Source organism: Camelus ferus, chromosome 12, assembly GCF_009834535.1.
Source record: "Camelus ferus isolate YT-003-E chromosome 12, BCGSAC_Cfer_1.0, whole genome shotgun sequence".
Lineage (NCBI taxonomy): Eukaryota > Metazoa > Chordata > Mammalia > Artiodactyla > Camelidae > Camelus > Camelus ferus.
The window spans coordinates 23181508-23203350 of NC_045707.1; the positions used below are offsets into that span (position 1 = coordinate 23181508).

Sequence of the window (21843 nt, forward strand, 5' to 3'; positions counted from 1 at the left end):
TAGGAGTCATCCTGGAAGTCAGTGACTTCTCTGCTCCTTGGGTCCCCACTGTTGTTCTGACCTGCCTGTCTCCTTCCACTAAATGAACCCAGAACTGTTGTACATGATAGAGTATCTGACCTACCATCTTCACATCCTTGGATACTGCCCTGCCATCAGCCCCAGTGGGAGGCACCCTCCCTGGCCCTCTCCCACCTCCAGTTCCCCACATTGACCAAGGCCATTCCCTGACCCGCCTCTTCAAGAACAGACCAGCAGCTCACCCCCTAGACAAAATCACTTCCTCTTTAATTGCTGTTGAAGAAGATTCACACCACCTGCCTTGGAGGAGATGAGGGGGGTATTGCCCCCCTACCCCCACCCTTCACCTCTCCCCAATTACCTGGTCCTTTGCAAAATATTTAGCCAGAAAAAAAAAAAAAAAAAAAGACCGGAAACAACTGACACAGAAGGCCCAAGGTCTGGGTTGGCTGAGGAAGATGGGGCTGGGCCAGGTAAATCCACCCCACCATATCCTTTCTAGGGATGAGACGGGGGCCTGGAAACCCTCCCAGCCACCTCATATCCTCCTTCTTAACCTGGCTGGGAGGGATCAGGGGGTTGAGGGATGGGTCTTGAGCTGCTCCAGCGGAAGGGAGGGGCTGGACAGGAAGAACAGTGGGGGAGGGGTCCCATTGCAGGGGTGCCCCCTACCCCAGATCACCACGGGCGCTGCACAGTCACAGGTACGCAGTCACGGTCACAGACACTCACAACCCGAGAGCACCCCCACCCCACCCCCTGCCCACCCCTGGCTTCCCCTACCCTGAACCGCCCTCCCCAAGCCCCTGCCCGCCCCCCGCCCCCTTGTAGGGGAACAAAGCAATAAATTACAAGGCCCCTCCCCAGTCCCCTTAGCCCGCTCCTGCTCCTTCCCTTCTCCCTCCCAAGATAGTAGTGAGGAGGGATCCAGGCTTTTGGCTCCCCCGACCCTTTAGCTTCCATCCATGGGTGGATGTAGGGGGACGTCCTGATTTCCACTCCTCATGGTCCCTTTCACGGAAAGGGTTGGGGACCCCCTACCCCCATGGGCAGCAGGGGTCCTGCCCCTCGCTGCCCTTCCCCCTTCACTGGGCAGTGAGATTAGCATGGAAGGGGTAGGGTCCCCCTTATTGGCCCCAAGACCCAGAGCTAGCCCTCCCACATACTAATTCCTCCCTGTGGCATGGCGTCGCCCCAGGAGCCAGCCTGGGTAAATGCTCCTGCCGTGGGATTGTCGAGCACAAGCAGGAATATGTCCTCCCCTCGCCCCTAGGGGGCGCGAGCGAGCACACCCAAACGGCCAGGGGCAGGGACTGCGGTGGGGGTGTCCCCTCCCGGAAACACCCACTGGGTAGACCCAGAGCAATCCGAGTGTGGAAACGGTGGAGAGGGGGCGTGTCGAGCTGGGGTCTCCATGCCTCGTTGGGGAGAGGGAAGTGAGTTTGTGTCTTCCGGGAGGCGTGGGGGCTGTGCCCTCATGGGGGGAAGAAGTGCTCCCGTGGGGCGGGGTGCGGATTGGAGAGGTGAGTGGGTGCATCTGTCCAGCGGTCCACCCGGTGTGGTCGTGCCCGGCCCGTGTGGGGTGGGGGTGTCTTTCCCGCGGCGCAACTATACCAGCGCGACAGGGGCGTCGGCGCGGCCCACGCTGGCGGCGCTGCTCCGGCGGCGGGGGCTGGGCGTGGCGGTAATGCTGGGGGTGGTGGCCGCGCTGGGGGTGGTGGCTGTGCTGCCGCCCTCACCCGGGCAGCCATGCTGGAGAAGGATGTCTGCGCACAGCTGGCTTCCAGCCTGGCGGGCGTAGAACAGCGCGGTGCGGCCCTGCGCGTCGCGGGCGGAAACGTCGGCGCCGTACTAGAGGGCGGAGACAGCCGCGTAACCGTACGTCCCCGGACCTGCCCTCGCCCGCAGGTTCCCCGGGGTCGCCCGGCCCACCTCCGGGGTCCCTTTGGAGATCTCGGGCTCCTCTGCGCCTGGCTGTTTCCCAGACTAGACGGAGTCCTCGGAGGCCCCTTTACCATCCCCCTCTCACGTACCCACAGCAGCAGTTGCGTGATGACGACGTGGGCGAGCTCGGCCGCCAGATGAAGTGGGGAGCGAAGCTGCGGGTCCTCTACGCTGGTGTCCAGCGGCCCGTGTCGCGCATGGGCCAGAAGCAGGAGAACGGCTGCCACGTCCTGGGCCTGCACCGCGGCCCACAGCTGAAGGCCCAGCGGCTCCTCGGGAGTGCCCAGCGGCGCCAGGAACAGCAGCTGCTCGTATTTGGCGCGAATCCATGACTCGCGCTCCTCCCTGCAGGACCAGGGATCAACCGGAAGGGCTCTAGGGACCCCCACCTAGGACCTCAGCTCCCTACCCAGGGAATCCTCTCGGAAGCCGCACAGCCTAAGCCCACCCCTCTTCCCCTTCACGCGTACCGCGAAGAGTCCCGCGTGGGTTTGGCGCGGCCCCGCGTGTCGCTCTCCCACACGCGATTGGCCATGTCGTTGCCAATGGCTGTCAGCACCAGGGTCAGCTCCCGCGGCCAGTCGTCCAAGTCGAGCGAGCGAACGCGGGACAGGTGTGTGCCCAGGTTCCGGTGAATACCAGAACACTCGATGCAGATGAGTGCGCCCAGATTCAGGCTGGCCCACGTGGGATCTGGGGACGAAGTGCAGGGGTCAGCTCCTGGCCTAGCAGCATGGCAACCCAGCCGCACGGGCGCCCCAGCATTCACCAACTCCAGCGAACCACGCTCCCTCTCGGGCCCCTCCACTGCCCCCTTGCGCTCACTGGGGGCCCCGCAGTCCACGCAGATAGAGTTCCCCTTGGCGTTCCGGATCGCCTGGATGGCCACGGCTTCGCTTTGGCTGTCTGTGCGCAGCTGCAGAAATGGTTGGGTTTAGTGTTGACTCTCCCTGTGAGCCCTTCTCCGTACTCCTCAGACACTCACCTCTGCTCTCTGCCCACCCCCGACCCATTACCTTGACCTTGCTGCTCTCACAGCATTGCAGGCTGGCTAGGATTTGACTTTCGATAGCCTGAACCCAGGCGTCCCGCTCCTCAAAACTGGCTGCCTCAAAGTGCCACGTCTGACCAGTGCTGGACACGATCAGGAACTCGAAGTTTTCCTCTGGGTGGGGGGATGGGATGGGGTCATGAGGGACAGAATTCAAACAGGAGCTGCCTTTCCCAAACCATTCCTCCCTGGAATCCATCCCAAGCCCCCAGGAGTGGGGCAGAGGGGTTGGGAAAGCAGAGGGTGGGGGAGAGCAGGAAGCCCGAGCACATGCAGTGGAAGGCAGGGGAACCCCCACCCCTCTGCACCCCAGCTGAGCGCCCCACCCAGCTCCCCCGCTTGTTACCTGCTTTATAAATATTTCTTAAACTACCAAAGGATTTTAGTTTCCACATTTTGCGCTTGGCTGGTTTCCCGAAGCGAAGGAGATAGAGATAGAATGGAGAGCAGAACAGAGAAAGAGACCAAGAAAGGAGAAAAAGGAGAGGCAGGTGGAGAGATGGAGAGATGGAGACAGAAAGTGACAGAGAGTGCCAGAGACAAAGCAGGACAGACAGATGGGGAGAGAAAGCAGAACTAAAGTCAGTGGCCCCAGAGCAGAGTAGAGCGGAAGCCAAGAGCCATGAGAGTAGGCAGATCTGGAACCTGGGTCTGAGCACCCGGCAGAGAACAGGGGCAGTGGGCGCCAGTTATCATGACCGGTGAGGAGCCGGATCTCTGGGAGGGGAAGGGATGGTCAGGATCTGACTGAACATGGGGAAAGGGGACAGGAGGAGTTAACAGGCCTGGGGTGAGGGGTCGCTGGAGTTCAAAAGTCTCAAGGGTCTGGGGAGAGTCACTGGGAAGGGAATGGGAAACACTGTAGTCAAAGGCTGTTGGGGGAGCTTGGCAATCACAGCAAGTTATTGGGAACAGAGGCTGAGTGGTCAGAGCCCAGTAGCTGAAGAGTCAGCAGGGGACATTGAGGCCAGAGGCTGAGTCCCTGGGGGTCATGGGGCATTCTGGGTGCAGGAGCTGAGGGTGGTAAGCAGAGTTGAGGGCAGTAACAGGAACTGGAGAGTCATTAGGAGAGGGAGCAGGAGCTACAGACTTATGGAGGTCACTGAGAACAGGGGCTGGGGACTACGGGGGTAAAAGGCATTGGCAAGGGGATGGGAGGAAGCACAGGGGCTAAATTTTGTGCGGAGTGATAATGATAGTCAAGCACTCAGCTCAGGCACTTTTCCTCCTCCTGCAGGAGTAAGGCCAGGGATCTGGAGTTGGGGGTGAGGGTCCAGGGTAGGAGTGGAACTGCCCACCAGGGCCTCACCTTCAGCCTGCCCAGCTGAGCCTTCAGTCTTAGACGGTGTTGTCAACTTTTTCCTCCTCTGCTTCTTCACCATGGGAGAAGGAGGGGGTTCCCGACTCAGTGGGCTCAGGTCTCCAGATGGGGTACAGTCTTGGGGAGGGGGACACAGCTGTCTCAGTTGTCCCCTCCACAGATTTCCTGATTTCTCCAAAGCCTGTCTCCCCTGAACTAGCTTTGGCATTTTAGGGTCCCCCTCCTCAGCCAACCCTCTCTAGGGGGTCCCCCTTGATCATTCCTGGGGAGGAGGGCAGATGAGTGGTTTAGAGTCAGACCTGCTCTCAGATCCTGGCTCTGCCACTTACTGGCCTTGAGACCTTGAGCAAGTCACTTAATCTTCTGAGCCTCAGTTTCTTCATCCCTAAAATGGGGATAATAATCTTGACCTGACAAGGTTGTTGTGAGGATCACTCGTTACAATGTTACTTGCTTTTTTCAAAAAGTACATATTTCCAAACATTCCAAACATTGATGGCTGACTATGTGCTGGACAATGTTCTCAGTTTAAGCCTCAAAGCAACCCTCTGAGGTAGAAACTATTATCTCTGCTTTACAGATGAGGAAACTGAGGCATGGAGAGGTCAAGTAACTTGCCCAAGTGGCAAGCCAGGATTCAAGTTCAGGCAGCTTAGCTCTAGAACCCACTTGTCTTAACCATTATGCTAAACACAGAGCTTGGTGCCTGGCACCCAGCTGATGCTCAGGGTGTCCACTCATGCACTGAGTCCAACCTTGAATCTCCCACCCAAGTTTCATTTCCCACCACACCCCATCTGGATCTGGAAGACAGTGGACAGAGGGTGGGTCCTCACTGACCAGTACTGAGGGCTCGGGCCAAATTCCGGTCTGGCTTCAGCAGGTGCTTAGATGTCTGGTCTGGTGGTGGCTGCAGGGAACTGGGGCTGGGGCTTGGGCTTGGGGTGGGAGTGGTGGCTTCTGTCAGAGGGGAAGAAGATAAATCCTCAGTGAGCCACACAGTCTCTGGGCCCCATTCCTTATGTGGTCCCTCTTTATCACCCATCTTCCTGCTTAACTGGTCCTAGCCCCAACTTCCCTTATACCCCTCCTTTATCCTAGCCCTGGCCCCTCTCCTGCCCCTTTGTCATCAGCCTCACTCACCAGTGCCTTCCCCCATCTGGACAGTGCTCATGTCCTTGACCAGGCCATTGATGCTGGCTGAGGGACCAAAAGCAGAGATGGCCCGTGGAGGCCGCTTGCCAGGAACTTTGACTGTTGTTCGTAGCAAGTCCATCTCCTTGCCGTGTGTACTGTGGATGTAATCCTGCAGGAGTATAAGGGTTGAGAGTGTAGGGAAGGTTAGGGTGCTCAGTGGTGCTGGGAAGCACTGAACAATAGAGGCTAGAGAAGGACTGGAGAGGGGGCCCTGGGAGCTGACTGGGTTGGGATGAGCCAACAGACTGGGCCCAGCACTGTCTCCTCCAGAAAGCATCCCTGGATGGCAGGCCAGGTGGAGGTCCTTCCTCCATTCTTTCCCACTAGACTGTAAGTCCTTGGGATGTGTATTCACATTCCTATCTCCAGTATGGGCATGTGGTAGGTGCCTAACAGATGTTTGCTAGACTGAAGAGAATAAGACTAGTGCTTCCCAGAAACAATGTTAGTGTTTGTCAGAGGCACAGACTGGAAGAGCCAGTGTGGCCCAGCCAGTCTCTGCCACTCACGTTAATGCTGGGGTGGTAGAGGAGGAAGCCATTACTGGAGAGGGTCACATATTTCTTTTTCCATTCTTTGTTCAAGGAGTTGCCACTTCGCTTTAGTAGGAAGCTCTGGAGAATGGAAAGAGACACGTGGGAAAAAACAGTAAGACCAGGTACCTCCAGCCTGCCCTTGGCCCCCGGTCCACCCACCTGTTTGATGGGAATGGCTCGTCCACTCCCCGTTGTCTCTCCCCGACTGTCCAAGCTCCGCTTCTCAGAGTCACTGCCCCGACGATTCTGGAATAATTATCAGCATCAGTTAGAGGATGGATGGAGGGATATACTGGTGGATGGGACAGGGAAGACAGATGAAGAAGGGCCTGACAAAGAGGTCTAGGGGCCAGGGAAGATGGGCAGGTAACAGGGAACAAGCAGATGGTGGTCACAATGTCCAATACCGCAAAAAGGCTGGTCCTACGCTTGGCTGCCCGGTGCAGGGACCCCGGAGTGCTCAATCCAGCCACTGCAGCTGCCTCGGCTCGGAGCTCCCGGTGACCAACATTGGGTGAGGATGGGAGGGAAGAAGAGTAGTCGCTAGTGTGTCCCCCGTTACTAGCCTGCTGGTGGATGGAGGCGTCAGAACAGCTGAGATGCCCCCACCCTACCAAGCTAGTTAGACCTAGTGATGTGGAATTTGAGACATTCCTTCATCTCATCACGATTTGTTTGTACTAGCAATAATAAAACTCCTCACTAGCGTTGTCACAGTGCTTTAGATTTTGCAAAGGTTGACTTCACAAGTATTATGCCATACAATTTTCCTGACAACCTTGGGAGCTTTAGGTGAGTTACTCAAGGACACTGCAAATGGTGTTTTAAACCTGGTTGATTTCTAGTCCAACGCATTTTCTACAAATGGTGTCACTGCTATTTCCATCTGCCCCCACCCCCAACCTCCTAGGGTTCTCTGTACCTGTCCTTGGATCCCCAACCCCTCCTCTGATTCCTACCTGTCCCCCGCAGTGGACTCTGAAACCCTAACTCACCTGCCCAGCTACAGGAGTGGAAGCAGCTGAGTGGCTTGGGGAGCTGGGGAGGGACTTGCAGGCAGCCAGAAGCTGTTGCTGTTTGCGCAAGGTCACCACCTTCTGGGCCACTGAGGGAGGGGAAGGGGAAGGAGGTGTGAGCAGAGCAGATACACAAGAGCGCCCTTTAATGCCCAGCTCTGAGAAATCCCCAGGAGATAACATAGGCCCCTACTTCCTTGTCACTGTGGACTTCATGCCACCTGTGGCCTTGCCAGCTCCTCCTGCCAGAAGGACCTTGTGGTTTTTAAGCAAACCTTCTCTGTCCTTCCTGATCCCTCCTCCCTCCCACGCAGGCTAATTTCCTGTCACTCACAGAGAAAAGCCTGTCCTCAGCTCCCTGACTCCCACATATGCAGGGAATCACCACACTCACCCTCCTGGAAGACCCGGTCCACGTTGAGCCCATAGGTGGCACAAGTCTCATAGTAGCTGCAGCGCTTCATATCGGCACACAGAGCCCTGGCACGAGCGTCGCCCACAACCCGAGGGGAGGAAGCACTGATCCTGTCTGAGGGGACAAGAGAGGAGCAGGATTGGACAGGGGGGTCCCGTCCCCACTCTGCTGCTTTCCTCTCCCTCAGGCTCCAGGCTCAGGCTGGGCTCACTCGGGACAGTGTGTGAGAGCATCCGTCCTGTGACCCACTGGAGCGGGAGTGTGTAACGCTTTTGTGAACGCGGGGCCCAGCTCACGTGCCCAGCTGCCACACGAGTACTAGGTGAGCTCTGTGTGTGTGTGTCTTCAAAGCATACTTCAGAGGTGAACAAAGCTTCCTGCTAAGGTCTGAAATGGCGGAGAATCACCAGTAACAATCACTCTGCCCTGCAAATAATGAACCCCAAACTGAGTGGGAGGACACCTGGCACATAAACTAAGAAGAGGTTGAATGTCCGTGGGTAACAGGTGGACTGTTCATCTGCAGCAAGAAACCAGGAGGCCAGCGACAGGTGGAGGCAGGCACCTGCAGGACAGGCATCCAGACAGAAAGTCCTGCCAGCTGCATGCAGGCAGGCACTGGAGAAGCTTTTCTTGGCTCCGGTGGAAAAGAGGGCCTAGTGACTCCCATTTTCTCCATCATTTCGTTCATGTTTTCTCTTTGTTTTCAAGTAAGTTCTTTTGAAAGGTGTCGGCCTCACCCTGCTGGAGCAGGGGGAAGCTGGGAAAGGCTTTCTAACCACACTAGGGCCTGAGACTTTCTGCATTTCCCATGGTGGTGGCATCGGGAAATGGCAAGGAGGGGCTGTGTGTGAACACCCGGTAGATGACATCTCAGAGGAATGAAAATTGCTACTGTACTCTCCTTTTCTTCCTGGAGAGTCCCCTTTTCTCTCTCAGACCTTGGGAAGTTTGGTTTAATGACTCCCTTATTCGGAAATCAGTCTTCTTCTAAAAGGCTGCTGAAACCCAAGTGGCCATGTCTACACCTTACCAAGCTCTCACCTAGGCTGGGCAGCACCCAGCGCGACTCCCCTGAAAACATGGCTTCCCCAGCCCCTCCTTACCTTGTGTCCCCACCAGCGCCAGGGCCAGGCCTCCTCGTCCCTCCCCGCGAAGCGAGCTCAGCTGCCCATGGAGACGGCTCACAGCTTGGAAACTGCTCTCATCCTCCAGGCTGAAGACCAAGATCACAGCATCTGCCCAGCCTGAGAACTTGCGGAGGGTGAGGGAGCAAATGGACAGTCAGACAAGTCCACTCCTCTGGATGCTATAACCAGGGAGACCTGGGAAACCAGAGCCCTCTCTTTTGGCCAGTACTGACGCCAGCCCACCTGCCTACCCTATCATCTCACCCCTCACCTTGGCATCAGGCGCTCCAGCTTCCTCTCGGATCAGTACCAGATGAGTCTGTCCATCTACCAACATTTCTTTCTTGTGTTGCTCACCTGTCCACCAGAAGAGTTGGAAGTGGTAGGAGGTCAGAGGTCACAGGTTAGGAAACCTCCCCTTGTTCCTTGTACTTTAGCTATCATGGCCTCATCCTTCCCTCTGGCCTCCACACCTGCATGGTCATTGATCACACTGCCTAGTCCTTGATCCCAGATCCCTGACCCCAATCCTTAGCATTTATGGCTCCTGAGAACTCACTCTCTGTCTTCTCCAGCACCTGGTATGAACCGGTCAGGAATCGATGGATGAGCGATGACTTCCCACTCCTGGCATCACCCAGCACACCCTGAGGACAAGGTTGTAGAGCAGAGATTGTGGGAATTAAGGGGAGGTAGGATGCTTGGATCTGGACCCTCCAGAGAACTCAAAGGGACTGACAATGTTAAGTCATCCAAACAGGGCCCTACACGGCCTGGATGACAGTCAGGAGAGAGCATTCAGGAGGATCAGGCCATGAATGTGGTAAAAAAAATAATCCTGAAGTGGCCCACAAGCTGAAGAATGTGAGCAATTCAGTTCCATTTTTCGGTGTTGTGTTATTTAGGAAACATACTAGATGTATGTGTGGTGGGGGGCATGTCAGAATTCTAGGGAAAAGTTTTACCCAATTCTAGGCAACAGAACATGAAGGGCTAATGGGGAGATGTTAGAAATGAGGAGAAGCCTGGAAGAGGACCATGGACAAGCAGGAAAAGGGACACTAGAGAAGACAAACTTGTAAGGATGTATCAAGTCCCAGGAAGGTGCTATGAAGGTAGAATCTCAGACCTAGAAAACTGTTGCCCATTCTGACAGAGAAAGGAAAGAGGTGAAGGGGAGAGAGCTGAGTGTGCAGTGGGTAGGAGGTCAGCCTTCACACAGACGAGGGGACTGGGTACATACCAGGCGCAGTTCAGGAATGGAGCGGCTCAATGTCCATTCTTGGCTATTGACCACAGCCTCTGTAATGGGAAGAGAGTCAGAAGAAGAGCTGCTCCAGGCCCAGAAGGGCTCCAGCCCTCAACTACCTCTCCTCCTTTTGCAGCTGCCTTGCCTGGGCTGGAAAGCTGCGTGGAAAGGCTAGGTTGGAGAGTGGTCCCCAGGCCTCCCATCCTAGCTGCTCTTCCCACAGTTGTTGCTGCCGCTCAGTGGTTGCTTAGCAACAGAGCCAGCAAGACAAAAATACTTCAGTTGGCATCTCCCTTAAAGCACATCCCAAAACGTAGGTCCCTGCCCCAGACCGGGGGACCGGGGCTCTAACAGTGGCAGGTTCTTCCCTCTGGAAGAATAGAAGGTTTCCTCCCCACTGGCCTGATTCCCAGGGCAGATCCCAAGAAGAGTGGCTGGGACAAAGAAGGGAGTGGGTCTTCCTCAATCTCCATTTCACAGGTGAGAAACTGAGGTGAGGGATATCCTTCCCTCTATTCAAGGTCAAAGGCATAGTGGCCGTGACCCCTCCCCACAGCCTGAGGAATGGAGCTTGGATTTTTCTATGCCTCTCTCTCCCATACCCTTCCAATAAGCACCCTCCAAAAGAACTGTGGGGAAGGGCTTCATTCCCTGGCCGAGAGAAGCCACAAGCCTGGGGAAGGATAGGGGGGCGGGAGAGGGAAGGATGCTCTTTCCGCCCGCCGCCGGGTCCATCCCCCGCGCCTGACACTGGCCGGACGTTCCCGGGGCGCCGCAGCTGCGGCGGGAACTCTGGGATCCGGAGCCATCTGCTCCCACCCGCTCCAGAGCCAAACCCTGGGGGCCGCCCCCGCTCCTGGACCCGCCTCCTTTCCCAGGAGTGTGAGCCCAACCAAGAGTCCCTCGGCTCTCTTTTCCAGAAAATAAATAATAAATAAAGACATCCCCCGGAAAAAAACACTACTTTCTCCATACCCCCTCCCAAGTCTCCAGGGGTAAGAATTGCCTTTGCTGCAATTCTGCGCCCCCCCCCCCCCAGTCACTCCCGGTCAGCCGCCTGGGGGTTTCAATGCTGCACTGGGGCCGGGGTGGGCTGTGGGGGAAGTGAGGCTTCCTATCCGCCCCCTCTCACTTCACATTCAAGTATTCAGCACGTTCCAGCCCCCACGCACTCCTGTTGGGCCCAGTCCGCCTTCACCGCTTGGAAAGAAACACAGCCCCTCCCTGTTGCCTCACTAGCCTGCTCTCAGTTCAGGGGAAGACCTGTCCCTGGCGAGGAACTGCCTGCAAGGTCACTCTCATGCCACCGACCCCAAGTGCTCAGGAGAAATTGAGGCTTCCTTATCCCTTTCACCTTCAGTGTTCCTCTGGGCAAGGCAAAGTCCTGTTTCATGCTCCCAGAGTCCAGCTGAGGTTGGAAGAGGGGTCTGGGGCTTCTCTGGGAGCAATTTCCTACAGTCACTCTGACCAAGGGCATTATTTCTCCAGAAAGCTCTGAGGCTTTCTGAGTGCCTCTGAAATCAAGTCATCTCTTATGTCGCACAATGTCTATTCACTGACACCAAGACTTCTGATCCTTTGCCCCAATCCTTGAAGGAAGAGGGAGCCTAGTTCATTGGCCCACCCAAGAAAGAAGCTTCTCTGATTCTATCCAGCACACCGTTCCCCTATCCCAAGCTGAGCATTCCAGGTACCCTCCCCTCCTCTATCTCAGACCCTCGTCCTACTCACTAGGGGAGGCGCGGAGCTCTGCACCCAGCAGCTCCCTGGACCCACTGCCAGAAGACAGGACCGGGGGTCCAGGAGGAGGCCCAGAGCCAGGAGGCCCCCCTGTGCTCTTGGTAAAGATGCCGCTGATAAACTTGAGCATCTTGCGATCTCGAGTGGATGCTCGGCCCCCCTCCCGGCCCCGCTTCAGCCCCGGAGCTGGAGGCTCCAGAGTGATTGGAGGTGCAGGCCCAGTGGGCAGCCCGGAGGTGGCGGTGACAGCAGCGGCTGGAGCCAGGGTTGCTGGGACTGTTAGCGGAGGAGGAGAGCCGGCAGGCGGTCCTGGGTGCAAGTCACTGTTGTCCAAGGTCTTACTTTTGCCTTTCCGAGGGGACAGCTTCCCTCGGGCTCCAGGCCCAGCCCCGACCCCGCCAGAGGTCGTGGCTGCCGCTCCCCCTCCCCCGGCGGCGGCTGTGGCAGCAGCGGCAGCGGCAGCGGCAGCGGCAGAAGCTCCAGTCCCCGCGCTGCTCTTTGACACCTTGACCCTGGGCTTGCCCTCGCTTTCCGGCCATGACAAGCGGCTACCGGCGCCCTTGCCCCCGCCGGCTTTGGCGCCACTCGTGGTCACGGTCTTGCAAGGCTTGGGAGCCGGCGGAGGAGGAGCCACCTTGAGCCTCCGGCTGCCGGTGCCGGGGTGCGGGGAGGACGAGCCGGGGACGCCGCCGCCCGCCCGGCCTTCGGGTTCCGGGCCCCCCCAGCTCGGGCTGCTGAGCAGGGGGCGCCGGGAGGAGGTGGGGGCGCCCCCAGGCTTGGGGTCTGGACTCAGCCCCCCGGAGAGAGGGGGCCCCGGAGGGGCGGCCCAAAGGGAGAGGCGGCGGCCGGGAGCGGGAGAGACGGGGCGGGCCGGACTGGCCGGAGCCGGGGACAGGGCGGGGGGCTCCGCGCCCCCGGCGCCCGCGCTGCTCGTGCTGATCCACAGCGCATCCTGCCGGTGGAAGAGACGCTCGTGCCGCTTCTTGCCCGGCTCCTCCGCGCCTCGGGGGCTGCCAGGATCCCCGGTCTCCGCACCTCTGGTCCCTGGGGCGCTGGCTGCGGCCGCAGACGGAGAAGGCGGCGGCGGAGGCACCGACTCGAGCTTGACCAGGGTCAGCGAGATGAGGTAGGTCGTTGTCCGGCGCTGAAGCGCGCCCGCGCCCCGGCTCATGGGGCCCCGAGACCCCCGAGCTGGGGAGGGGAGGGGACTCCCCCGGACTGCCTCAGGGGGGCCCAGCCATGGGGCCGCCCTGCTCGCTGCCCCCAGCCCCTGGACCCCGCTGAGCCCCCGGCCCGGCTCCGCTGTCGCCGCCGCCTCCGCCGCCTCCGCTTGCGCCCCCCTCCCATCACACGGGGCGCCCCCTCCCCATGCTCCCCGCCCTGCGCCCCCACCCCGTTGGAGCCCTGGGACCTTGGTGCTGCTCCGGGGAGGCGCGCCGGACCCTGCACCCCGGCCTGGGTAGGAGCGCTGAGATGGGCGGGGGAGGGCGGGGAGGACTGTAGTGGGGGCAAATAGGGGAGAGGGAGGAAAAGGGGGCAGAAAAGAGGAACCCGAAGCTAAGGGAGAAGAACTGGTGCGGGGGAGGCAGGGGCGGGGAATGGGGACTCAAGGGACAGGGGCTGCGGATAGGGGTCGGAGAGGGGGGTCTTTAGGAAGGTAGGAAGCTAATGGAGCTGGTCGTGCGGGGGATTCGCTGGGGCGCCAGGAGGATGCTGGGGATGGAGATACAGGCGCCGGCGGGGGAGGAAGGAGGGAAGCCAGAGGGGATGGGAGCCCACGGGTCTGGGGTCTGGGAGGGGAGGGGCGTGAGATCCGGGCGCAGGGTCCGGGGGCTCGCCAGGGCTCGGCTCGGTCCGGATGCGCGCTGTGTCCGGGCGCTCCCCTCACAGTGAGGAGGAGGCGGCCCCCCGCCCCCCCCCACCCTACCTCCCCCCCACCTTCTCTCCACCAGCACGGCTGTCTGCGAAGGCGGTGCAAAATCCAGGACTGGATTTCCCTCCCAAATCCTGGGCTGGATTTCTTGGAACCTGGACTCACCTCCTCCAAAACTCTAGCCCCTTCCCCTGGCACACCACGGTTAGGGAGATCTACTGTTAGGTGTGGCATTTAGGGACAAGAGTAAAAATCGATTTATGGGTGGACAGTCCTGAGCGAAAACGGAGCAAACACGGGTTTACTGCCAATCCTGGGGAAGCTGACGTGAGAAAGTGGGGAGCCCTGAAATCCCTTTCCCAGGACCCCTTGTTTCTTCCAAGTACTCTCACGCAGTTCCTTTCCCCAAGACCCAGCCCCTTCGACCACCTCCACCCTCCACACGCAACAGATTGACCCGGCCTCGACTTGAGCCTAACTGTCCCAAAGTGAACTTGGAAAGTGTTCCCTAGGGATGGGGACAAATATGGAACTTAGCAGGGTGGGTGAAAGGAGGGGGGTGCTTCAGGAGGGGAGAGATCTGCAAGGTCGAGGAGCCCAGGCCGAAAAGTGAATCAAAATGTTCCAGCTCGGGGTAGAAGGAGAAGGAATACGTCTACAGATTGACGCCACTCCCCCCCCCCCCAATACCAAAATGCATCCTGTCTCCATAGCAACCGCAGCTCCAAGAGTGCCTCGGAAACAGCGGGGATAAGCAGAGAGGAGGATCGGTGGGTATGGTGGGTGGGGGCACCTGCCAGGGGATTTGGGGTTAAAGAAGGCATCACCTTCACACCTGATTACCCACGTGTGGGGTATTTAGCTCCCCGAATATAAAGACCCTCTCAATTGAGGCAGCGCTAACAGGCCTCTTCTGGTTTCCATTCAGTCTCCTGAGGCTTTTGGGGTGGGGCTCTTTTAGAAGGTTAAAAAGGAGATAGACAGAGAACGAGAAACGTCTGCTCTGTGTCCTCCACCTCTGTAGAGACCCTGGAGTTGAAGGCTCACTGTCCTCCAGCCCAGGCGAAGGTTGAAGGGGTTAGGGCAATGAGGAGCAGAGACTGAGACCAACCGCTGTGGGGCGGGAGTTGGAGGAGGCCTCCCCTCAGACTTGGAGACCCCTCCCCGACACTCGGGGAGTCTCAGCGTTCCCCTAATTTGGCGTTCCACCCTCCTGACGCAGCGGAGACTATAATAAGTGCTGTCGTGGGCGGCTCTCAGAGGCAGGAGCCGGCGGCAGCGTGCTCCGCCTGGCAGGGGGTAAGGGGGTGGTACCAGGATGCTGGATGCCGTTTGTTCTCCCTGAGACCCGTACCCAATCCCTCCGCAGTCCTGTCTGGAGGTCAGCAGCCCTCCCCAGTGCTGCGCCCCTCCTACCACCCGCCCCCCACCCCCACCCCCAGCAGTAGGATGACACCATCCCCAGAACAGGAGACCTTTCAGCAACCTTTTCCAAAAGAGAGGGTGACGATTTGTTGTTTCTTAATTTTCCTTCCTTCCTTTGGTGGCCTCAGTTTTCCTTTATGTTCAATGGGAACAGAATGCTGACTCTTGGGGAAGGAGTGGAACAAATCACTTATGAAGAGTGGTCTTTTCAGAGAGCTCAGCCTCCACCCCTCCTCACTTGCTCCTCTCCAGAGCTAAGCTGAATTCCTCTACCTGGCCTGAACTTCTCTCCTACCCCCTCTTTTTTTTCCCCCACAGAGGTGGGGCTTGGAGTTCCTCTCTGGGAGGCCTCATGGGGCCACTCCCCCAGGTCTGCAGTTCCAGCTGCTAAGACTGCAGGGAAAGTATCAGCTGTAGTTCCTGACAAAGGGTGGGGGACGGGAGATGAGAGGGGCACCAGCCACAGAAGGGCAATAGGAAGGGATCAGGCTGTTCCCTTAGGAACCTGAGCTAAACTGTTCCTTCAAGTTATGCTCTGATGGCCTCTGCCATCAGGAGGTATCCTTGATGAAAAGAATGGTCTCTTGCCTTCTTGCCCCACCCCCACCCCCAGGTAGGCAACTAAGAATGGAGAGGCTGGAAGAGACCAGGATATGATGGAGGATGTGTTTCTCCCAGACACCTTTCCTGAACAAAGTAGCCAGCTTTTATAGCTCTTTATAGCCTCAGAGGCAAATGAGATGAGAGCAGACTGGAGAAGACCTCCAGCTCCACCAGTTCCTTAGTGGTGGGGCCTTGTGGATAGAGAGAAGCTGTTTCTGCCAGGGCCCCACCACAAGACTGAAGGCAGGGGTGGGTAGGAGGATGTGGCGGATGGTGTTGCCATGGCAGCACTTCCTCCCTGTGTTGTCATCACTTGCTCTAATGGCACTAAGGAGGTAGAGCGGAAGGTGTGTGTCGGGGGGAAGACAGGAACAGGAGCACGGGGACAAAAGGAGGCCAAGAAGAATTCTGGGGACTTCTCTGCACTTTGGCTGCACAGAGCATGATGTGTTGAGTGTTGGTGTGTCCCTGGGAGCCTGAGATTCTTTGCGTGGTGTATTTCAATGTGGTGTGTGTGTGTGTGTGTTGTGTGTTTTCTGGAGAACAGCTGGAGAACAAGAGGTCACTGATCCTTCATGGGTCCTGGGAATGACCACATTATCCAGTCCCAGAACCTCCTGCCCTAGACTTCTTCCCACCCTGGACTTTCCAAGCAGGGTCCAAGACTACCATGGGTCTGCCATGGCCTGCTCTCCCCATGCTCACCCACTTCTCCATTGCCAAGGTCAGCTCAGCAATGACCTGTATTTTGATCCTCTGAGAAAAGAGAAGGATCAGAGTTGGGAAAAGAGGAAGAATGACACCTCCCATGTCTGTTTCCATCCTTTCCAAATGTATTCTTCCCCAGATTCCCAGCTCCATCTTGGAGACTAGAAAGTGGCTGATTGGAAAGTGATGTATGACCAGCAAGCCCTTCTATGTCCCTACTGGTCCCCAATACACCCAAGTTGGGAGCTAACCCTTATCTTACCTTGTACGACTTCCAGTGAGGCCTGAATGCTGTCCCGAAGTTCAGAGTCGCTCACCCTCTCTGCCAGCTTCCTGAGGCGGCTTAGAGCCCGCCTGGCCACCTCATGTCGTCTGACTTCTGCTCTCACTGCAGCTACGGCCAACTGCCTCTGGGCATGCATGTTGCCCAGACTTGTCCTGGGGGGCTAACAGCAACCTCTGGTCCCGAGGCCCATGTCCCTGCAGCCCCCAAACTCCAAAAGGCCCCTTCTGCTGTGCCCCAGAACTCCCCGCCCCTGCCCGCCCTTCCGTCTGTCGACTTCACTTCCTGACTGGTGAGTTTCAAACCCACAGCCTGGGTCAGCACTACCTCCTGCACCACCCACCCCCTCTAGCGTTGGCTTATCGGCTCTGCCAGCCTGCCCCTGCTACGATTCCCCAGACAGGTGGATGGAGATACCTTAACAAGCATCCTAGGGCCTCCTGTGGGAGGTGGCTAATTAAGACGGGTGTTGCTGCTGGGAGAACGTGGCATGTCTGGTCCCAGGTGCAATCCTAAACTCTTGGTGACCTACCAGGGTTTATGTTCAGTCTCAAACTCTTACAGGAATCCATACACACTTGGTCTGGCACCTTTAACATCCTGCATTCCAGCTTAGTTGTACTCGCCACCCACTCTGTATATCCAAAGAGCTTGCATACTTACACCTTGCAAGGTAACCCTCCTTTGGTTGACTAACCCACTGTAACCGCCTCCTGCTTAAAAGGGTCAAGTAGTTACAGGGAGAACAGGTTATAGAAGACAGTAACCTATAACCAGACAAAACCACTATGCTCCATGTTCAATTGCTTTCATAATAATTAACTTGTCTATAACACTTAATAGTTTACAACATATTTTCATGTACATCATCTTCATGACAGGCCCAAAGGGGCAGTATTTTTATCCCTATTCTGCAGAAAAGGAAACTGAAGCTCAGAGAGGCCAATAAGAGGTGAAACAAAGATATTGATCTAGGTTTTCTGATCATAATTCTGATGCCCTTCTCACTACACCACACAGCCAAGATGCTTGCCAACCAGTTCCCCTTATCCTTAATACCACTGTCTTGCCCTTGATTTAGGAAATGGGAAGAAGAGGGTGGATGAGGAATTGAGGGAAAGAATGAAGATGCAGGATCAGTTGAAGGGGAAAAGAGTGGACAGTTTGATCTAATCACTTTGTTTCAGGACTCAAACCTTTCTGACCCTGCCAAATGTCTCTTCTCCTGCGTATCTTATTGATATAAATTTATAAAGGATAGAGGATTATAATATGTGAGTGTGTAGTTGGCAATAAGAGAATTAGGGGAGATAAGAGAATTAGGGTTGGGATTACCCATTGGAACCTGAAAACAGCCGAAACAATACTAACAATGAGTGTTTACTATGTGCCAGGGACTGTTCTAAGCATTCTATGTGCATTAACTCATTCAATTTTCACAGCAACCCAGAAGGTAGGTGTGTTGTTATTTATCCCTATTTTACAGATGAGGAAATAGGCACAGGGAGCTTAAATAACTGTCTGAAGTTTACACGGCTAGTAAGTGGCAAAGTTGGAACCCATGCAGTCTGACTCTCGCAGTTAAGACAATGCCACTTATGCAGTCGTGGAATCTAAGTACACATTAATGTAAATCATTCTGTGGAATTGAAGGGAGGTTTTTCATTTGTGTTTCTACTATGACTGCCTCTTTCCTGGAGGAAAGAGGAACTGTATGTTTTCCTATCCGCAGTGTGTCAAAGCATTCAATAATAAACGTATATTGATCAGCCACAATGCCCGCCCCCAGAGTGAAAATGTGGAGACTCCTCCTTCCTCTCACATTTATACGTAGTCAAGACCCCTCCCTTTGTCATTTTTTTTTTTTTTATGAACCCAGGATCAGGCATGTGCTCCAAAGATGCCAGCACACTCATGTCTGTACCTGTGGCTTTGTCACATACAGCAATGCGCCGGCCCGAGGCTGCTGCTTTTCACATTGAATTTCTAGCATATCCAGACCCCGTTAGGAGGGGATGTGGAACAAACTACGTGTACTAGTGGACACACTTGCAAACACGTGAGGATTTGCTGGGTGTTGGCTGTGCCCAACTCGGGGCCTCTGCGGTCGGGCTAAATAGTTCAATATTTTGCCTCTCTGGGTGTTCCCGGGTGTGACGCAATAGCAACAAACAGGGGCGTCATCATGAGGTCACTGCAAGACAATGGGAAAGGGGCGGGGAGGGTGCTCCCTTGAGAGGAGCCCTTTCACCCTGCTCTCGAAGTAACACCTTGTCTCTTCACCAGACTCTTCCCCTCGGATTAGCTTTCCTCCATCTGCGATCACAGAAAGCTCCGTTTTCAACCTGGGGTTTTGAAGTTTAGGCTCTGGCCCCTATGAGAATCTCTGGAGGGCCTGCCTCCAGTTTTAAGTTTCATCCAGTAAAAAAACCTTTAGGAGGAGCCGGTAGGCGGGTCAGTGACACAGTACAGATTGATTGGCATTCAAGCCATCGAAGTCCTGGATTAGCCCTGAGTTTCGCCAATCCAAAAGCAGGGGTGGGACGGTGCAGGCGCAGAGGATTAGGTTTGGCTGGACTCGATTTAAAGAGACAGAAGCTGCCGCGGTCCAAGAAGACAGTCCCCAAGACCCTCCCCCCAAGTCCTTGGGACCACTTGGGTCCCCAAAGCTGGGGAGATGGTTTGCGGAGGATTTGCCTGCTCCAAGAATGCGCTGTGCGCGCTCAACGTGGTCTACATGGTGAGGTTTTGGAGGTGGGGGAAGCTTCAGGGCCGAAAGGCAAATGGGAAGAATCTCTAGGGGACTTCCGGTGGGGAGAGGGGTGTACTGGGGGTTCCGGGAAAATTCCTGGGGACTTCCGGCGAAGAGGGAATTCCTGGGGACTTCCGTGGGAAGAGGGGAGACTTCCGGTGATCAGAGGGTTTGTCTGGGGGTGGCAGTAATAAACTGAGGTATAAAGGCCCAGCCCTCCCTCCTGTGAACTTCGGTTTCTCCCAAAATAGAAGTGATGGATGAAGGCAAATGTTCCGTTTTATATTCCCAGACTCCACTATCTTTGCCACCTCCCACCCCACTCCAGCCATTATGACCTCCAATGGGGGTGCCCAGGGATGCTCCTGGCCCTGAAATCACCTCCTCTCCCTCATTCACACACAACCTAGTTCTCCATTTTTGCCCAAGCTCTCCCCCACTCCCCCCGCGCATGATTTTTAGCTGTGCTGCACAATAGAATTCTTTGAGATGTATCTTGCTCTTTGTTTCCCCTAGCTGGTAGGCTTGTTGCTCATTGGAGTGGCTGCCTGGGCTAAGGGCCTTGGTCTCGTATCCAGCATACACATCGTCGGAGGAGTCATTGCTGTGGGAGTCTTCCTTCTTCTCATCGCGGTAGCTGGACTGGTGGGTGCTATCAACCACCACCAAGTACTGCTATTCTTTGTATCCTGACCTGAAGTGATGGGGGCTTTTGGGAGGGCTGAGTCAACGAGGAAGAAATTAAGAGAGGCTAGGAAACCTCAGGGATCTTGGGGGTGTCTCCTTGCCCTCCCCTATAGTCTATGAAACAAAAATTGACGATTTTATTGTTTTCAACGGACATGGTTGTACAAATTGTATGAATAGATGAGTTCTGATGGTTTTTGCAGGTGGAACAAAGGAATCTAGGAATTTTTTTTCCCGTAACTCTTCCTCTCAGTACATGATCATCCTTGGTTTGGTCTTCGTCTTCCAGTTTGTAATCTCTTGCTCATGTCTGGCTATTAACCTAAGTAAACAGGTAAGAAGGTGCCCTTTCAAATACTTGCTTCTCCCCCCACTCCACCCCCCCCCCCCAACTCCTTACTCTCAGTCTGACCCTAAAGATCATTCTTAGGTCCACTACGTCCAGACTTGAGCCATTTGCTTCTCTGGGAGGTCTGGCTAATCATCCATGAGGATGATCCAGAAGGAGGTGGATAGTTGTAGTGCCTGCACCTTCGCTTCTAAAGGACGTTAACTCCCTTTGCTCCAACAGGGAAATTGAGGCACTTGACCTGGGATCAGGATTCTTAGGGAGGATTTGTAGGGGAGATTCTTAAGGTTAGCAGCATCAAATAATTTCCCTCTGCTTGTATCCTCCAGACAGATGTCATTAATGCTTCTTGGTGGGTCATGAGCAATAAGACCCGGGATGAACTGGAAAGAAGTTTTGATTGCTGTGGCTTGTTCAACCTCACAGCCCTGGATCAACAAGATTACGCTTTCTGCACTGCAGTGAGTTGATTTGGGAAACTGGGGGAGGGTTAGGAAAACTGGGTAAGGACAATGCCCAAATTGGCAGGTTTGAGTTTGAATGTGAATGCCTCTCTCCAGCAGCACACTTATCTTGGGTGGGTGTGCTGGTGGGGGTTGGAGGATGGATACAAAAGCTGGAGATTTAGCCAAGTGGGATTCCAGTCTGTAGCATACTGATCAGAAACTGGAAAAACAATTTCTAGGGCCATCCCCTTAAGTATTAGGATAGAGTAGCTTAGCAACCCTGCATCCTCCAAACAGACGCGTTCATCTTTTCCTCAGATCTGCAAGAGCAGGAGCCCCACATGCCAGATGTGTGGCGAAAAGCTTCTTAAGCACTCAGATGAAGCCCTGAAAATTCTGGGGGGTGTTGGACTCTTCTTCAGCTTCACAGAGGTAACATTCTCCAGTTCCCTAATACATACCCTCTGTCTTCAGGCCTTAGCCCCAGAGATTCAGAGTTGGTGCTTATCTCTTTTCCTTTGCTTCTACAGATCCTTGGTGTTTGGCTAGCGATGAGATTTCGGAATCAGAAAGATCCTCGAGCCAACCCCAGTGCCTTTCTATGAGACTCTGGATCCTTCTGACTTCTCTCCTGCTGTCTGTTCTCCCTAAGCTTTTTCTCTCTCCCTTAGGGAAAACCTGGGATCTAAAGCCCTTTTTGAGAAAAAGGAAAGGCCCTACGCCATGTTCCCTAAAGATAACTAGCTAGGTTTTATGCCTTGACATGTTTTGGTGGGAGCAAGATTATAAAGAGTAAAGAAAACCTTCCTTCCTCTCTCCCTAAGTGGACATGGGAAGCTCCTGGGAGTCCATGGGATGGGATGGGGGTTGGAATCATCCCTGGCTCTTCTCCCTCTTCTCTCTTCCACACGCTGGACCACCTCAACACATCCTGGCTCCAAGGGTAAATCGGGGACAGAGCCAGAGAGAAAGCCACCAAGAACTCTTATAATAAGCAAGACCCAGTTGGGGGAAGCTCAGTGACTATAAAAATAAAAGCCATTTGAACTCCACATCCAAGGAAGCAATCTAAGTGCCTCTTTTTCCCTTTTGCCAAC

The 21843-nt window shown here is 55.6% G+C and overlaps 2 protein-coding genes and 1 long non-coding RNA gene across 12 annotated transcripts; 2 read left to right on the forward strand and 1 right to left on the reverse strand.

Moving 5' to 3' along the window:
* Positions 1-267: 267 nt before the first annotated feature.
* Positions 268-16735, reverse strand: AGAP2 (ArfGAP with GTPase domain, ankyrin repeat and PH domain 2). 7 transcript variants are annotated; one of them, XM_032493233.1, is made up of 19 exons: positions 11612-12916; positions 9875-9933; positions 9191-9278; positions 8903-8988; positions 8608-8755; positions 7481-7615; positions 7066-7175; positions 6478-6636; positions 6230-6316; positions 6044-6148; positions 5481-5643; positions 5178-5297; positions 4326-4454; positions 3363-3422; positions 2982-3130; positions 2791-2881; positions 2436-2658; positions 2055-2310; positions 268-1872 (listed from the first exon to the last, which is right to left on the reverse strand). In XM_032493233.1, exons 1-19 carry the CDS (start codon positions 12789-12791, stop codon positions 1630-1632), a joined length of 3591 nt encoding a protein of 1196 aa, XP_032349124.1. In that variant the 5' UTR covers positions 12792-12916; the 3' UTR covers positions 268-1629. The 7 variants fall into 7 exon arrangements, with proteins under 7 accessions (XP_032349124.1, XP_032349123.1, XP_032349121.1 ...); XM_032493232.1 differs by lacking the exons at positions 3363-3422; positions 11612-12916 and adding an exon at positions 16492-16735; XM_032493230.1 differs by lacking the exon at positions 3363-3422 and having other exon boundaries at positions 2436-2881.
* On the forward strand, positions 1406-3393 carry LOC116667637. Its single transcript, XR_004324558.1, has 2 exons — positions 1406-1544; positions 2061-3393. It is a non-coding gene; the product is annotated as an uncharacterized LOC116667637 (long non-coding RNA).
* Positions 12614-21805, forward strand: TSPAN31 (tetraspanin 31). Of its 4 annotated transcripts, none has more exons than XM_032493245.1 (6): positions 12614-12746; positions 19781-19948; positions 20205-20285; positions 20630-20761; positions 21065-21178; positions 21277-21805. In XM_032493245.1, exons 3-6 carry the CDS (start codon positions 20208-20210, stop codon positions 21349-21351), a joined length of 399 nt encoding a protein of 132 aa, XP_032349136.1. In that variant the 5' UTR covers positions 12614-12746; positions 19781-19948; positions 20205-20207; the 3' UTR covers positions 21352-21805. The 4 variants fall into 4 exon arrangements, with proteins under 4 accessions (XP_032349136.1, XP_032349137.1, XP_006182586.1 ...); XM_006182524.3 differs by lacking the exon at positions 12614-12746 and adding an exon at positions 18823-19252; XM_032493246.1 differs by lacking the exons at positions 12614-12746; positions 20205-20285 and adding an exon at positions 18752-19252 and having other exon boundaries at positions 19781-19909.
* Positions 21806-21843: the final 38 nt, after the last annotated feature.

Coding starts and splice junctions, on each gene's coding strand:
- AGAP2 (XM_032493226.1), bottom strand. CDS start 12,791: ATGAGCCGGGGCGCGGGCGCGCTTCAGCGCCGGACAACGACCTACCTC. Junction 9,934..11,611: donor AGAGCTCCGCGCCTCCCCTA/GTGAGTAGGACG, acceptor TTCCCATTACAG/AGGCTGTGGTCAATAGCCAA. Junction 2,882..2,981: donor GTGAGAGCAGCAAGGTCAAG/GTAATGGGTCGG, acceptor CCATTTCTGCAG/CTGCGCACAGACAGCCAAAG.
- TSPAN31 (XM_006182524.3), top strand. CDS start 19,190: ATGGTTTGCGGAGGATTTGCCTGCTCCAAGAATGCGCTGTGCGCGCTC. Junction 19,253..19,780: donor CGCTCAACGTGGTCTACATG/GTGAGGTTTTGG, acceptor TGTTTCCCCTAG/CTGGTAGGCTTGTTGCTCAT. Junction 19,949..20,204: donor ACCAAGTACTGCTATTCTTT/GTATCCTGACCT, acceptor TCTTCCTCTCAG/TACATGATCATCCTTGGTTT.